Source organism: Ascaphus truei, chromosome 4, assembly GCF_040206685.1.
Source record: "Ascaphus truei isolate aAscTru1 chromosome 4, aAscTru1.hap1, whole genome shotgun sequence".
Taxonomy (NCBI): domain Eukaryota; kingdom Metazoa; phylum Chordata; class Amphibia; order Anura; family Ascaphidae; genus Ascaphus; species Ascaphus truei.
The window spans coordinates 390,982,593-391,000,923 of NC_134486.1; the positions used below are offsets into that span (position 1 = coordinate 390,982,593).

Here is an 18,331-nt window from a genome sequence, read left to right on the forward strand (position 1 = left end):
GAAACATACGTAACTGTGGTCTTACTTATCCAGAACCTGTAAAAGACCTACAGCACCGACATTGTTTATTGCACTAAATCACGACGGCACGCCGAGATCTACCCCAGCTGCCGCCAGTAACAACCGCGCGCCGCCGCCTTTCCCCCACGCACCCCCCCTCCACTTCGCGCGCAATTTACCTCCCTTCCCGACCCCGTACCCGGCTCCTGCGATGCCCCTCTGCTTCCCCGCACCCCCGCTTACCTTCATTTGATCTCCAGGGGTGTCGGGGAAGCCTGGGGAAGACGGGGAAGACGGGGAAGCCGGGCGCGCATGTTACTGTGACGTCACAGTGCGCCACCACGCGCCGCGGCTACCCGCTTCCCAGCCGCATGGAGCCGGCGGCTTTTGCTTCAATAAACAATGTCGCTACTGTATTTAAGGGACTGGATGTGAGTAACACCACCTTTTGCTATGATCCTTACATTAAATCCCTGTGTTCACTGTAACAGAGCTCTGAGGATATGCCTTGTTAGAGGGAACACCTCTTTTGCATATTATTAACACACACACATCCTATCTAATAATTGACAAGCTCCTTATGGCTGAAAACAGCACTTTACATCTAGTTATTGAGCTTTGAAGATCGCTGTTAGCACTTAACGATACGTTTACTTCAGGTAACACACTTTTAAGAATTTAACAGACTTCTGAGGATCTACCCCATTGTTGTCTCTTAAAAACGGGGTATGGCGCAGATCGTATGTGGTAATGGTGTAGTTGTAAATCCAATTCCTGAGTTTAGATTCACATCAGTGACACCAGACGGTGGGCGGAATGTGAATTTCTGCAGTAGATTTGTGAAAAAGATGAAAATCTCCATTCTTGCAAGAGTCTCCCCAGCACAAACTCTAGCACCTGCAAAACAAAACACACAGCAGCACTTATCAATCCAATAAAGCAATGCATCTTAAACGTATTAGGCAGTCAATGTGGTAAATAAGAAGTTGAGCTTGATATGTTTAATTTGAGTTGATGGATCCCTAAACCTTCCCGAGCTATTTTGTTTGTCTCATTGGTGGAAGTTCAGAAAATGTACTAGTAGAACTAAGCAAAGGGATGAGAACGAAAAGTGGTATACAGTAATTTAGGTAGCAGAATACTATATGAAGAAAGCATACTTTAATTTGGCTACATTTTTCAAGAATGCTTTTCTGCAATTAGCATTGCATGCCTACAGCTCTTGAAAATATCAAGGTAATTAGGCCATATTAATTACTTCAAAGAGGTTAAACATTCCTCAGAAAAAAACAGAGACTCAGAAAACATTAATTATTTAGCTGCGTTCCCCTTGTCCTTACTAACCCTAAAAAAACAAAGAAAAGCGTTACTGCAGGGATGGACTCGTCTGTTTCTGTTAGATGATTGGACTAGGAAACACAAATTCACCTGTTTCAAACGGTGACGCTCTTCAGATGTGTTTAAGAAATAGGTACCATGGTGTTTCAAGGTATATACTCTAAAGAATACCTCCAAAACATGAATACAATTTAACTTCTAATAATAAATCATTAACATTTAGAGAGAGATAGTAACTAGTAAAAACAACGAAAAGACCGTTTTTAAAATACGCTATCTGCAGCTTGAGAATATTATTAATCATGAAAAAAAATACTACTACCACTAGACTATGTATAATTGAAATAAGACAAAATAAATATTGTTTGTGTTTATCTTGTGAAATTACAATATTAATACACTGGTTAAAATAACGTTAATTGAGTGCTAATTCCTCTATAATTATGTGATACAGTATATGTGACCATAAATTAAACAAATATAAGTGAACTACAGATGTAGTGAGACTTACTGTCTCTAAAGCCTCAGGAAGTTTGTAGAATACAATCCATGCATTGGATTCTACAAATCCGCCAGCTGGTCGCGGAATCTGTTATAACAATAAAAAAATCCGCAAAATGTGAATCAGCCTTTTCCAGATTGATATGAAGACCAAAGGAACCGGACGATTCGCTGCAGATGCAAATCCGCCCCCCAAAATGTTCCCATCTCTAGTGCAGTACTCATTTAATGCACGCATTCAACGCAGGAGAATTTAACTCATCCTATAGTATACAGCAGGGTGATGTTCTGTAAAGGAAATGCATTTCTTCGTTTTTTTTGGAGACGTGTGCCCTGCTGGGAGAATTAGGAAATTGGAAGAAAATTGGAAAGAATTGGAAATTCTTAAAGCAATACATTGTTAGGAAAACGTAAGGCCCCTTTTCAATACAGTGTGCTGTGAAGTCTTATTGTCTCAGTGTTGAATTGCAAGTCCATGTAAGTGACTTGGAACTACAGTAACACTTCCCTAACAAGGTGATAATGACTTCACAGCATTTTGAATATTGGTGTAAGTATGTGAAAAGACCTCTATTCTTCATATCATATACTGACACAAAAATGTGCATTAAAGCAGATGCCACAGAAAATGTAATGTAGCAAATGTAATACAATTTTAATTTTCGTGTCAGAATAATCAAAATGTTCCCACCAAAAAGTCTACTTTAGAAGCTTGTCACAATATACAGTACAGTCCATGTATACTGTACATTTTCTTTCAAAATAAAGGACTATTGTATTTCACACGCTAAGCTAAGGTACCTGCAGAAAATGGCATAAAAGCTGCTTTCTTTATAAAATTGCCCTCTGAATCAAGGAAATGATTTGGATTGAATTGATCTGGCTCTTCAAATTGTGTCTTGTCGTGCAGGACAGATGTGAGCAATGGGATAATATATGTCCCCTGCAAATGAAAACCAAAAATACATGAACATCAATTTAATGTGGATAAGTTTACATACTGTAAATGGTTTAAATCTCTCCTTCACTTAGTCTGCATAGAGGATAGTTTACACTGAAAAGAATATTCATGTGTTTTAAAATGCTATTAAACATATTAACATAATATTTAATAATTTAGTAAAATATTTTTTTGAATCAACAGAAAATCACATTGCTAATAAAAATCCCAGACAGTGATGAGTTTCTCTTACTTGGAACGTTGTTATTTAATAAAATGCTATATCCTGTAAATAATGCTTTGTCCCAAATACCAGAAGGCTCGCTGAGCACATGCCTCTGAGAAAGTATATTAATCAAACAATTTCAACTACAATTTAAAGATAAAGACCCTGAAAACACACATTTTAAACTCAAAATTCAACAATGAAACATTTCCATAGTTCTCTAATGTGACTACATGACTCGCTGCATACAGTATGTACTTACCCTTTTGACCATGCCTTCCAAATGTTGCACTTCCCTGCAGTGCTTCTGCCTGCCATCGTACCATTTATAAGCTCTTTCGGGAAAGAGACTCCTGGCTTTTAAATGTGATGCACATCTCCTTATTTGTATTCTTTCCCCCTGTATTATGTCTTATAAAACACTGCACTGAGTGCACGTTTGTAACTATATAAATAAAAATAGACTACAGATGCAGCCACCAGTATTAAAACTCTTGCCTTGGAAATTCTGGGGCTGTCTCACAGTAAATGGTTCAACTTTGCCCCAACATTGCCTCAACATTTCTGTGAGATTCTTAATGGCCCATCGGATTAACACAGCAGGGGTCCCTGCAGTCCTATTGAGCTTGAATTGGACTGCAGGGACCCAAGAACCCTGCCCCCCCCTGCTGTGGTAATCCGATGGGCCATTAAGAATCTCACAGAAATGTTGAGGCAAGGTTGAGGCATTTACTGTGAGATTGGCTGCCCCAGAATTTCCCAGGTAAATGTTCTAATACGGGTGGCTGCATCTGTATACAACACAATAAAACCCTGACACTAAGACTACAAATATCAGTTGTTGTATAAGTACGTACATCAGGTCTAAATAAAGACATTCACAGATGTTGATTTCGTAAGCCTACAACAGAGTACAGTATGTAACTTGTAAGTGCCTGAGAACAAGGAGTAGATGCTGTTTTCAGTTAAAGCCAACAGCAGGGTTGAGCTATACTAACACAATTATTGTCAGGTGCAAACAGTATTCTCTAAACAATAAATGTTAGCTTTATCTTGGAATGCAAATAATAGACTTACTTTTGGAATAAGATATCCTTTAAAGTTGACATCTTTAGTAGTTTCATGTGGCAAGCTCATTGGCAAGATGTCAGCAAATCTCTGGGTTTCATGTATAACTGCATTTGTGAAAGGCATTTCTGTATGGTGATTATAGTTAGGTTGTGCTGATCCTATTACTCTCGTGATCTCTTCTTGTACCTTTTCTGAACATAAAAAAAAAGCTGATACAGTAGATACAAGATGCTACATCTGTACCAAGCCGCCATTAGTCTTGGAGCTGCACGGAGAGATCACAGAGAAGCAGTTCCTCTCTCTGTGTCTCCCGGTGCAGCTTTTACAGCAGAACTCACTATTAGTATTATTACAAAATAGGATTGAAGCACAAGGTCTCTGGGGCTTAAACTGCATTCATTTCAGGTTCGGGGATCCCCTGCTTCCCGAGTTAGATATCCGTAGCAGGTGCTGGTGTCTCTTGCAAGGTTACATCTTCAGCATTACGGCCCATGTGACCGGGACACATTAACAGCTCCAGCACCCCATGCTGAGGCCTTTATCTCAGGAAGCAGAGGGTCCCGGATCTTAAATGAATAATAATAATAATAATGACATGTTCTTGTATAGAGCTGCTAGTTTTACTTAGCACGTTACAGAGACATTTTGCAGGCACAGGTCCCTGTCTCATGGAGCTTACAACCTATGTTTTTGGTGCCTGAGGCACAGAGAGATAATGTGACTTGCCCAAGGTCTCAAGGAGCCAACACCAGGAATTGAATCAGGTTCGCCTGCTTCAAACTCAGTACCAGTCAGTGTCTTTACTCACTGAGCCACTCCTGGCTCAGCTCCTGGCTCAGCTCCTGAAACCCCCTGCTTCAATCTTATGTACTAAAAATAAACAAACAGGGAGATGTGCTGTGAGAACTGCACCGGGAGACACAGAGAGAGGGGCTGCTTCTCTCTGATTTCTCTGTGCAGCTCTTAGACTGGTGGCAGCCTGGTAGGATTAATGCTGCGGGAGTCCCATTCAGAAGCAGGGACCTCTGCTGCTTTAATCCTTATGGGAAATTCTCTCTGTGCTGGACCGTAATCATGTTTAGCTGGGGGCTCCTTTCTCCCAGTGTGTACTTTTTATTCACCTTTTCCAATGTTTTAACAGATTTGCTGCTTTAAGTCTTATCTTTTTAAGAGCCGTTCAGTGGCTTTATAAATACAAATTTACAGAAGTACTGTATGTACATGAAAACTTAAACCATGGTAAAAAATTCAACACACATCTGAGACTTAGCTGAATTTACTAGATTATATCTTCCTAAAGTAAATATCGTTGCAATAAAACTAAGATAATTCAATACCATCAAATAGTATTATATTCTCAATGCACTAGCTCACAGGATCTGAGAATAACCTGTGTAAGCTTACAAAAATAGTTTTTTTTTTCGAAATAGTATTTAGTATACAGTACTAATAGTATACAGTACTTAAGAAGGGAATCATTTAACCCATACAGTATATTTTAATGCATGGCCCCCTGGAGAGTTTCCATGTGATTTTCTGTTTTGCTTCCTACAGTATGTTCTGCTGGGGTTGAAGTTAGTCCCTTTTTGTGTGTGGGTAAAAATGCTACCCCCATTTAAGGTCAGCGTTTGCTGCTTGTAGATTTGAAGAGAATGTATTAAGCAGTTTTCATTCCATAAATATGACACCCAGAAAAACTAAAGGTTAAGAGTCGTACCTGTGTCATTCTGCTGGTACACATAAAAGATTATTGCATTTTTCAAAAAATCTTAACAAGAACTCACATATTATGTTGATGCCTCTACCTAAAGTAAGTAACCATCATTTCAGCATCATAGCAAAGTAGATGGTATACAAGATTCTGGAACGTATAGTTCATTTGATTGCAGATCAATAGCAATTACTGTACCTTGAATATGGGGGTATTTCATCATCAGAAGGAGGCCCCAGCGGAGGCTGGTAGCTGTTGACTCCATTCCTGCAGCAAACATATTTCTTAAAATAACGGGCAGGTTTTCAATATTGAAATATGATTGAGGGTTTCTTTCATCCTGAAAATTAGAAAAAAAAATTAAGGAGTTGTTAGAGTATTTATTGCCAGTTTATTGTCATGTCAGGGAAGCCTCTGCACCCAAAAAAGAAAGTGAAATACAGAAGGGGGATTTCTTAGAAAATGTCGAGCCGTGGCAGGAGGGTTTAGTGTGACTGGCAAACACATTTAGAAGTGAATAGTATTGTGTGATAAATCAATCTGTTATTCGGTTAAGTGTGTGTATCACCAAAAGAACCTAACTAAAATATCCTAAACGAAATAGCGCTAAACCTACAAAGTGCACAAATAAAAAATGACAAATAATATAGTTAACAAGTGAAAAATGATTATAACCACTAAAAGACCTGTTGATGGATGCTGCCTAGGGGACCCCAACAACAAATTTCTCAAAGAACCTGTTACAGAGATAACACCACCACCAGGGGATCCCCTGAGGAAGTGACTGGCATTGTCACGAAACCTGTTGGGAGGAGCTTGATTTTGTTGCCGTCCAAAGGAGTGTGGAGGTCGCTTTTGCAGTGACGCTATCCGTACGCGTGCCAGGTCACATGATCGCGGCTATCACTAGCATCAGCTGGAGCTCCGGTTCGTACAAGCTGCGGACGGCAATTGTGTTTTATTGTCAGCAGAGACACATTGTAAGTGTGATTCTCTGTGTGTGTGTTTTAATTAAAGCTTTGCAGTTCTGCACCATTTGTTTTTTACCCTTATATTTATCTTTTGGGGAAACAAATTGAGTGCTGCTAGTGGGGGAGTGCTGGGAGAGAAACAGAGCCAGAGAGACTGGAACACGTGGGGTTCGTGGAACAACAGGAGAAGACATTGGCACAAGCAGAGATCCTATCCACCGCATGCATTGCATGCCCACTTTGTAAGTAGGCATTTTATATTGGGTTCTACAGGGTACAAGATTTTGGACTTTGCATACTGCACTATGGTGTGTTTTCCTCTCCTCTTGTGTATTATACAATAGGATAACATCGGTGAGGAGTACAGCACCGGAGCAGAACTTTTATATGGAAAATATCCAGACTTTTATCAACTGTGGATATCTATTGGACTCTTGTCAACTTTAGTGGTAATCCATTCTGTTATCTGTCCATACCATGCGCCGGGGATTTCATTTGTGTAAAGTGTGTGTAGCACGTTGAGTAATAATTAAAACATGTCATAATGGAGGGTCTGATGAAAAAAATTGCCAAGGTAACAAACCCTGAGGTTATGTTAAATGTATGGAAGAAACCTCAGATCCATGGTTTCAGGCTCTGGGTTAAGTGACCACGCCAATAATGAAAAAACACAATTCCAAGTCCACGAGAAAGAATTCAAAGATTTGCTGCCCGCTGGGTAGCGGAACGTTATGAAATCATAAATGTGGAAACACAGAATTTAGAAGACAAAGTGAATGGTTTAAAAATCACAATTGAATCTCTTAAAATTAATGCAAACACTGCTGCTGCTATGGGTGTAAGGAACCAGCAAACACAGTTGGAGAATAAGGACGTTTGCAGAGAAAATTAATGGCTTGTGGAAAAGCTGAAAGATGCCCAAGGGGCTAATGTATATAAAATAAATAAATCCATTAAAAAACAGTTAGGAAACGGAAATGCTGTTGTGTCAGCTTTTAATGCGCCAAAATTAAAGGAAAGAGATATTTATGATATGAATTGGGATGTTTTAGAAAACGTTGAAAGATGGTACAGCTGCAGCGGCCATTATTCAAACAAATCACGGCGCCGATTTCGTGTGCTATGCTGTACTCCACGCAGCATGAATGCGGCCAATCACCCCAGGCACCCACGCTTATCAAGAATGCTTTGTTGAATTTCATGGATTATGTTTCTTTGGGGGCAATGAAATGAATGAATTGCAATGTGTACAGAACTATGCTACTGTGTCAATTTCAGGTGTTTAAAAAACAGAACTTTAAAATGCCATTTTCTGCACTCGCCGAACTTGCGTCTTAAGGCGGTAAGGTTTGAAGACATCCCACGTCATAACATCGGTATTCCGATGTACACAACGTGTGATTTGTTTGAATAATGGCCGCTGCAGCTGTATGATTGTGAAACCGAGTTTGACTGTGGGATGCCTGTTAGAATGGCCCAATTTCAACTAAGTGCCAGAGAAATGCCCAGGGTTGCACAATTTAAGAAATCACTGTGTCCCTACCTCTATTTATCACTGGAATTGCTGCTTTAAGCATAGAATGCATGGAGTTTGGGGATGATTTTACGATAAGAATAGATCAGTTTGAGATAGTCCATAGAAGTTTAAATGAAAACATACATACATGTAATTATAAGTATGGACATTGCATATCCTATATGTGTTTTTTTTTAAAATAAATCAGTTCTGTACTATGAGAAAATACTTGTAGGATTTAAAATAAAAAGATTAAGACTTTTAAATGTACAGCTCAACACCGTTATAGCGCGATCTGATGTAACACGGATCAGCAGTCTGAGCGTGATCCCAATTTAAAAAAATCGCCAAGGTTGTTTCTTTTTTATTAATATAACACCCAATGCTTTCTTGCTTACAGACACACACGCCTCCCCCCTACACTAAGTATTTTACCATACCATGCAGGAATCAAACCCATGACCCTTAATACACTGTAGCAATTCTCTAGCTTCTACACCATAGGATTGTGTGATGTCATTGACTCCCACATCCTGCCCAGGTGAATCTACAGGTAGTAGCACAGTGAGAGGTGAGGCTCCCACTTCAGTGAGTGCACTTATAATTATATTTTCTGCAGCATTGTACACATTATATTGCACATAATATTGTTTTCACACATGTATGAATTTAGGTACATTTTTTCCTTTCCTTTACCCACTACACTATAGGCATAGCTGAGTATGTTAAGGCCCATGTGAAGGCTAGAATAGTTCTGAAGTGGGATGAGGGATACATGGTTTTTCTGTCCCACGAGCTGCAGGATTTTGCTTTTATTTCTGTAGATCTGAGGACAGTAAGTCTTACTTCATCTGTACTGTATGTAGGGGGAGTACATGTGAAGATCCAAAATTGGACCTTGTCCAAGTCAAAGAGAAACCAGAGAAGTACACAGGACAGAAATACAGAAACAATTGAGAAACCATGGCTGCTGAATTAAATTTCTTCTGGACTTTAGAGAGAAAGTAACTATAAATTAATTAGGATTATGTACTATACTGACAGATATACTGTAGGACAGTGGTTCCCAAACTTTTTTACATTGTGTATTTGGAGCAACAAAATATTTGTTCGTCAAATTTCTAATTAAGAAAACTTGTTCCCTACTTATCAGACTGTTGCTAACAAAACTGTTTGACAAATTCCAGGAACTGCTGTCGCGGCCCCTTTAATTCTCCAACATCACCGCATTTTATCGGGATTTTTTTCCGAATGCCACACACTTCACCGCATTCATACCGCATTCATGTTGCATTCACAGCCGCGGTTGATGCGCGGTGGATGTGTTTATTGAGAATGTTTCGGATTTAATTGGTTGCAATTCTTTGCGTGTCCGCCAGATGGCAGATATTCATGAATTGTAATGCGCATGCGCTTCAGTAATGTGTCGACTTGCAGGTGTTTCGTTTAAAAAAGATACCACAGTGGTCTATTGTAAATTGGCCTTGGGACTGAAGGAAGAGGTTACAATAATGTATCAATTTAGAATTTCATATTAAGAAAGACAAACACCAGTTTCTGTTATTGTTCAGGGTCAGTCCCGCTGCCATGAGTGTACAAGTGCAGCCCGTGTTTCAAAAACCCGACAGAACGTACGCTTATTTAATATGGGTCGCGATTAATGCAACAGATGATAAGATGGCAACAGTTGTTCAAATTTATCAGTATTTTATCGAAAACTATGACTTTTACAAATTTTCGTCAGCTCCTCATGTGTGGAAGCGTGCAATAAGGAAAAAGTTATGTAGCGATCCATGTTTTTTTCATATTGATCCCGAATTTATTGGAGGGTATTGGTGTGTATCACCGGGTTTTTCCCGTATCTATGATCATGCAGACGGTAAAAGGCGAAAGGTCGTGTTAAAACCAAGTAAGAAATGTCAGTCGCTGGCACGCAATGCGCCTGTGAGGGTTTGGGAGTCACGCCGCCCTCGGCGTGCTCCTCACTCATCTACAGCTCCGACGGAGATCCCCGCAGCACACACTCATCCCCTCACCGGAGCGCCGGTCACTGCTTCACGTGGGCGCGCGCGCGCACGCCAGGACTGCACTTCTAATCTCGGGCTGGCGGCTTCACCCGGTGACGCGCACGCAAACCCCGTTATACGGAGGCATGGCCACACGGCGTCGCTCCAACCCCTTAAAGGTACAGCACATCAAAACATTGCTGCAATCAAATGCACTCAGACTACTGGGCTTTATGGCTCCTCCCATGGGACTCATTCTGGACCTATCCCTGCGGTAGCCTGGCCCTTCCACACACCCCCACCTTGCTGCACTGCTATTGGACCCTCTCTCCTATATATACTGGCAGGATCACTGACTCGTTGGCTGAGCATAGAACCAGTTGTTCTCACCATTCTCTGCCTCCCTAGTTCTCTTTGCAGACTTCCTCGTGAACCAAACCGGCTTCCGCTACGTCTTCCTGTACCTCTGGCAACCTGAACTCGGCATACGGCTACACGACTCTCCGAACCTCTGGCATCCCGATCCTGGCTTATGGTAAACGACAACGTCCCTCTCTCTCCAACCCCGAACTTGGCAAACGGCCTTACTACCAACCGTACCTCTCCTACCCCGATCCGGAACCCCAGACCAATCTACTCTCAAGACGTGCCCACGTGGCTGTGGGTGGCGTTCTAACCTTTCCCACCTCAGCACCGCGGTCCCGTCTCGTTTGTGGTGAGCACATCCTTACATTATGCTCAGCCCACCAAAAATGGACCCCGCTGAGGTGGAGCGGACTTTAAATGCCCATACTGCTCTTTTTACCAGATTAGAGGCTTATCTGGACCAATCTGATAAACGAATGGATGCTATACAGCAAAGCGTCCACGCCCTTACTCTTCAAGTTTGAGGCCTCACGCGCCAATCTCCACCCGTGGCACCGGCGAATCCTTTCCCGATACCTCCGTTCACTCCAGAACCACGTATTCCTCCTCCCAAACACTACGCGGGGGATCCCCAAGGATGCCGGGGTTTCATTAACCAATGTCTCGTTCAATTTCGTCTCTCCCCCTCTCGCTTTGTGTCTTCTGTCTCCAGGGTTGGCTACATCTACTCCCTTCTCACCGACCAGGCACTGGCATGGGCCTCTCCCATCTGGGAACAACAGGGGGCTCTCACACAGGACATCGATCTTTTCGTCGAGGAATTCCGAAGGGTTTTCGATACTCCAGCACGGAAGTTAACGGCAGCTTCTGCTCTACACCACATAACTCAAGGAGATCGTTCGGTTGCCGTGTATGCTGTGGAGTTCCGCACTCTTGCTGCTGAGACGGGTTGGAACAACGAGGCTCTATCATCTGCGTTCTGGCAAGGTCTGTCTGAAACTCTAAAGGATGAGCTCGCCGCACGAGATCGTCCTACTAACCTGGAGGAGTTAATCGCTCTGGCTATCCGTGTGGATCAGCGCCTACTGGAGCGGAGATACGAACGTTCTCATTACCGTCAACGGGTTCCAAGAGGTCTTGCTCCCACCTTCGTGGCTCCGTCACCTTCTTCCGGGGACATTTCTGAACCAATGCAGTTGGGGGGCAACAGGCTGTCTTCTGCTGAGAAGCAACGTCGGCGCACGGCCGGACTTTGTATGTATTGTGGCAATTCCAATCACGCCTTACCCCAGTGTCCCCACAGACCGGGAAACGCCAGCTCCCAATGAGATCCCGGAGAGTTTCGTTGGGAATACTGACCCTTTCTCCCATCGTCCAAAACATCCTTCCTACCAGGATAGTCTTGCCTATAATACTGTCTGGAGAGGGGTTTCACACCCGGGCACGGGCGTTCATTGATTCCGGTTCTGCAGGTAATTTCATTGATGAGACTTTTGCTAGACAGAACAATATTCCATTTATCAACAGGAGGACGCCTGTAGGTCTGGAGGCCATTGACGGTCGACCTCTAAATCCGGCATTCATCACACTACAGACGGTACCTCTTCTACTGCAGTTCGTCGACGTCCATACGGAGATCATTACTCTCGATGTAATCCACACTCCCTCTGCTGAGTTGATTTTGGGTCTTCCTTGGCTTTAACTTCATAATCCTCGCATCGACTGGACGGATCGGGAACCTGTGCAGTGGGCTCCTTCTTGTGCCAAGACATGTACCAGGGTTTTCCAGAGGACCGGTGGAGTATCTACCATATCATAGAAGATCAACTCCTTACCGTCTGTGTACTGGGAATTCCGTGACGTATTCGATAAAGCACGTTCCGAGGTACTACCGCCGCACCGGTCTTTTGATTGTCCCATTGACCTACTTCCTGGAGCACCTCTTCCCAGGGGAAGATCCTATCCTCTCTCTCTTCCAGAGACAAAAGCCATGAACATTTATATTGCCGACAACTTAGAAAGGGGTTTCATCAGAAAATCTTCCTCCCCGGTCAGAGCAGGATTCTTCTTCGTCAAGAAGAAGGACGGTTCTCTCCGTCCATGCATCGACTACCGGGGTTTGAATAATATCACACGCAAAAATCGATACCCTCTGCCTTTGATTCCGGAACTCTTCGACCGCCTCCAGGGAGAAACTATCTTTTCTAAACTGGACCTGAGGGGTGCTTACAATTTAGTAAGGATACGAGAGGGGGACGAGTGGAAGACTGCTTTTAACACCCATGACGGCCACTACGAGTACCTGGTTATGCCATTCGGTTTGTGCAACGCACCAGCAGTTTTTCAGGATTTTGTCAACAAGATCTTTCGGGACATTCTTAACACATTTCTTATTGTTTACTTAGATGACATCCTCATCTTTTCTAAATCCGTTCAAGAACACATCAACCATGTTCAACAAGTGCTGTTACGCCTTCGGGAGAACCATCTCTTTGCGATATTGGAGAAATGTCAGTTCCACCTCAAATCGGTGGCGTTTTTGGGATACGTTATCTCTGACTCCGGTTTCAACATGGATCCAGAGAAACTTAAGGCTATTTTGGACTGGCCTCGTCCTACCACTCTCAAAGCCGTGCAACGCTTTCTGGGTTTTGCAAACTATTACCGACGTTTCATCCGCAATTTTTCCTCTACAGTATCTCCCATAACGGCTCTCACTAAGAAAGGTGTAGATCCTTCATCATGGTCTGAAACCGCCATACGGGCATTTGATCTGCTAAAAAAGGATTTTGTGTCTGCTCCCATCCTCAACCACCCGGATCCTAAACTTCCATTTACCTTGGAGGTAGATGCCTCGGACATCGGGGCTGGGGCCGTCTTGTCACAGAGGACATCTCCTTTAGCCAAACTGCATCCATGTGCATTCTTTTCGAAGAAATTTTCGGCCGCAGAACGGAATTATGATGTCGGGAACCGGGAGCTTTTGGCGATCAAGTTGGCACTAGAAGAGTGGAGACACTTCTTAGAAGGTACTGAGACACCCATAACCATTCTTACAGACCATAAGAACCTTCTCTACTTAGAAGGGGCACGTCGTTTGAACTCTCGACAAGCCCGCTGGGCATTATTATTTTCTCGATTTAATTTTCTCATCTCCTTCATCCCTGGCTCCAAGAATCTAAAGGTGGATGCTCTATCTCGACAATTCCTTGCTGAAGACAAGTCTGAAGAGCAGCTAGAGACAATTATTCCCTCTAGATGTATCCTCTCCGCCAACTCGTTTGATATTATGGGCAAGATTCAATCCGAGCAATCACAGATTCCTATGGGGCTCAAGGTTCCGGAGGGAAGACTCTACACGGCACCTCAACACCGCAAAATGGTTCTCGAGTGGTGCCATTCCTCTAAGTCTGCAGGACATCCAGGGATACGGAAAACCAACGACCTTGTTCAACGTACCTTCTGCTGGCCTGAGAGGGCTAAGGATGTGGAGGAGTTCGTCAAAGCATGTGGCACCTGTGCTCGCAATAAAGTACCCCGGGTTAGACCTGCAGGCCTTCTTCTTCCCTTACCCATTCCAGACCGTCCTTGGAACCATATTTCTATGGATTTCATTGTGGAGCTCCCAGACTCCAAAGGAAAGAATACCATCCTTGTGGTAATTGATCGTTTTTCCAAACAGACTCACCTGGTGCCCTTGAGGGGTCTTCCAAATTCCTCCAGGCTTGCGGACATTTTTATCCAGGAGATTTTTCGTCTTCACGGAGTACCTGCAACCATCGTCTCTGATCGTGGGTCCCAGTTTGTGTCAAGATTTTGGAGAGCCTTTTCTCGGAGGATGGGTATTTCACTTCATTTTTCCTCGGGTTACCACCCACAGACCAATGGGCAGACTGAGAGGGCCAACCAAAACCTGGAACAATACCTTCGGTGTTTCATAGCCGAGACTCAGGATGATTGGGTGGATCTACTTCCTTGGGCTGAGTTTGCTCTTAACTCCCTTCGCAATGACTCCACTCAAGAATTTCCCTTCTTCATAAATTGTGGCTTTCACCCTTCCCGCCTACCCTTCTCTCCTATACCCTCAGGAGTACCAGCAGTTGATAAACGCATCTCCCGCTTAAAGGACTTATGGACAAGGACTCAGGAGAACTTAAGGGTGGCTACTGGGAGACAGAAACTTCAGGCAGATCGTCTTCGACGCCCGGTTCCGGAATTCGTCCCAGGAGACAGTGTTTGGCTTTCCTCCAGGAACATCCGTTTAAAGGTTCCTACCATGAAGTTAGCACCTAAGTTTCTCGGTCCCTTTCCTGTGGTCAAGAGGATTAATCCTGTGGCTTATCGTTTGCGTCTTCCACCTTCGTTGAAGATTCCTTCAGTCTTTCATGTTTCCTTACTTAAACCTGTATTCCGGAGTTCTCGCTTTTCTAAGTCCACGGCATCTCCACTTCCTCTTCTGGTCCAAGGTCAACAGGAGTACGAGGTTCAGTTTATCCTGGATTCTAGGATCTCCAGAGGAGGGTTACAATATTTGGTTCACTGGAAGGGCTTTGGACCTGAGGAACGTTCCTGGATTCCCCACCGGGATCTCCACGCGCCTCACCTCGTCCAGGCTTTCCATCGCAAGCATCCCTCCAAGCCATGTCATGGATGCCCAGAGGTCGCCCCTGAAGGGGGGGGTACTGTGAGGGTTTGGGAGTCACGCCGCCCTCGGTGTGCTCCTCACTCACCTACAGCTCCGACGGAGATCCCTGCAGCACACACTCATCCCCTCACCGGAGCGCCGGTCACTGCTTCACGTGGGCGTGCGCGCGCACGCCAGGACTGCACTTCTAATCTCGGGCTGGCGGCTTCACCTGGTCACGCGCACGCAAACCCCGCTATACGGAGGCATGGCCACACGGCGTCGCTCCAACCCCTTAAAGGTACAGCACATCAAAACATTGCTGCAATCAAATGCACTCAGACTACTGGGCTTTATGGCTCCTCCCATGGGACTCATTCTGGACCTATCCCTGCGGTAGCCTGGCCCTTCCACACACCCCCACCTTGCTGCACTGCTATTGGACCCTCTCTCCTATATATACCTGGCAGGATCACTGACTCGTTGGCTGAGCATAGAACCAGTTGTTCTCACCATTCTCTGCCTCCCTAGTTCTCTTTGCAGACTTCCTCGTGAACCAAACCGGCTTCCGCTACGTCTTCCTGTACCTCTGGCAACCTGAACTCGGCATACGGCTACACGACTCTCCGAACCTCTGGCATCCCGATCCTGGCTTATGGTAAACGACAACGTCCCTCTCTCTCCAACCCCGAACTTGGCAAACGGCCTTACTACCAACCGTACCTCTCCTACCCCGATCTGGAACCCCAGACCAATCTACTCTCAAGACGTGCCCACGTGGCTGTGGGTGGCGTTCTAACCTTTCCCACCTCAGCACCGCGGTCCCGTCTCGTTTGTGGTGAGCACATCCTTACAGCGCCAGCACCAGCACCGGCTTCCAGTAACGGTCCGACTGTCAGTGACAACTCTTGCTGTCTGTCCACGCATGGATACCTGCAGCCTGAGCCGGATTTCGCGTACAGTTTCGAGCAAGCTTGCATGTAACTTAGCGATTTCAAACCTCATCAGCGGACTACAGGTGTAGTAGTCCTGCTGTCACCTGTCAACGTGTATGATCAAGAATACTGGACTGGCAGTGGTCCGGCGCCAGCTGATTGGGAAATTCTGTGGTGAGTAATGTTGCCGTATTTTATTCTGTTTTTTTTATTTTGAAAATATCAATATTAGTGCGATTCAAAAGTCAAGCGATTCTCTTGCAAGCAATATCATTGGCTGAACAGCTTCTACAGTACTGTAGATAATTGGTGGAACGCTAGGCGCATGTGCATTGGGACCTTCTTGAAACTCATATGCGTGTCATCACATCGACGGTAGGCGCATGCGCATGTGAACAGGAGACGCCTCCTTGAGAAAATTATTGGTGGGACTGACTGGGAACTTCTTTAGGGGACTGACCATTACAGTAAAACTTTTATTTTTGTTTTTCCTCAGAAAAGAAAACTTTGTCATCTCATGCGGAAAACGGCGAATGGTGGGATTTCAATGGATAATATCGCTTTGTGTAACAATGCCTGCACATTGCTGAATCGGATTTAAAAAACCACGTACCGGAGTCTACAGTTTAGTGGCCGTTGTTATTGATTAGGATAGAATACCTGAAACAGTATGCTGATGTTTTCAGACCGCATACAATACTTTTTTTTATATATATACACGTACTGTATAATAAACCCGAGAAAATAAAAAGTATGCATTTATTCTACATGTATTCCAGTACATATGTGTATTATATACCCGTACAGCATGTAATTTTTTTAATACTCTTGTGATATACAGTACTGAGCATGCCTACAGTATACAGTACAGTATGCCTGGACAGTACTGTACATTCTAGAAACACTGTATTTTGTTGCAGTATAAAAGGAGACAATGGAACAATTTAAAGCAAATCAACATTTTCTTTTATTGGTGGAGTAAGTACAAAAACATTTATTTACAAATACTGTACAATGTAAAAACATTTTAAGTGCACAGCAATTCAAAACATCAACAGGTGTATGGTTTACTGCTAGTGAAAACATTTACAGTATGTACAGAAGTCAAAACATTTACAGTCAGTCAGTATGGTTTACAGTCACATGGTGTTATTGAAAAAAATTCTTTATTCAGAAAATTTAAAAAACGCAACATCTCCTTTATTAAATTCAAAACATTTACAGTGGGATGGTGTACAGAACAGTCAGTCAGGCCTGCACAACTCCAGTCCTTGGGGGCCGCAAACAGGCCCAGTTTTCAGGATAACCTTTGAAAACCGGGCCTGTTTGCGGCACTCGGTGACAGGAATTGTGTAGGTCCTGTGTGTACAGTACTGTAATTAAAAACATTTCTTTATTAATACAAGTTAAAACACGCAATATCTCCTTTATTTAAGTACAGCAAGTCAAAACATGTACAGCACAACAGTATGGGATTATTAAAAAAAAAATCTTTATTCAGAAAATTTAAAAAACGCAACATCTCCTTTATTAAAGTACAGCAAGTCAAAACATTTACAGTGGGATGGTGTACAGAACAGTCAGTCAGGCCGGCACAACTCCAGTCCTCGGGGGCCGCAAACAGGCCCGGTTTTCAGGATAAACTTTGAAAACCAGGCCTGTTTTCGGCACTCGGGGACAGGAATTGTGCAGGTCCTGTGTGTACAGTACTGTAATTAAAAACATTTCTTTATTAATACAAGTTAAAACACGCAACATCTCCTTTATTTAAGTAAAACCAGGCATGTTTGCGGCCCTCGGGGACTGGAACAAAACATTTACAAAAAATTAACAACAGTTGAACACTGACGCAAATGTGTACCCCACCAGATTGTCCTTCCAGGGCCAATGCCTTGTATGGCGCAAGATGCCATTAATGGAGTCTCGAAAGCTTTTCATTAAAGGATCTGTAATTGAAAAAAAGTGCCGCAATTCCTCCAGAATAGTCTTTCTTAAATTGTCAGGAAGCGCCTTTTTTCGCGATTTCCTTCAAAGTTCACTTTGTAGGCCCACTCGCAGTACACCGAGTAGGACACGTGGTGCTTAAAAATTAACATTGCATATTTGTGTGGTAAACCAGCACTCAT

General features: G+C 43.5%; 1 protein-coding gene across 1 annotated transcript in view; it reads right to left on the reverse strand.

The window, feature by feature from the left end:
* Positions 1-263: 263 nt before the first annotated feature.
* LOC142493876 (cytochrome P450 2K1-like) overlaps positions 264-18,331 on the reverse strand; it is a 42,338-nt gene continuing 24,270 nt past the window's right edge. Inside the window, exons 6-9 of the mRNA XM_075598569.1 lie at positions 5,986-6,127; positions 4,083-4,267; positions 2,641-2,782; positions 264-897 (exon numbers count right to left, since the gene is read on the reverse strand). Coding sequence (XP_075454684.1) covers positions 716-897; positions 2,641-2,782; positions 4,083-4,267; positions 5,986-6,127 — 651 coding nt within the window. The 3' untranslated portion in view covers positions 264-715. The remainder of the gene's footprint in view (positions 898-2,640; positions 2,783-4,082; positions 4,268-5,985; positions 6,128-18,331) is intronic.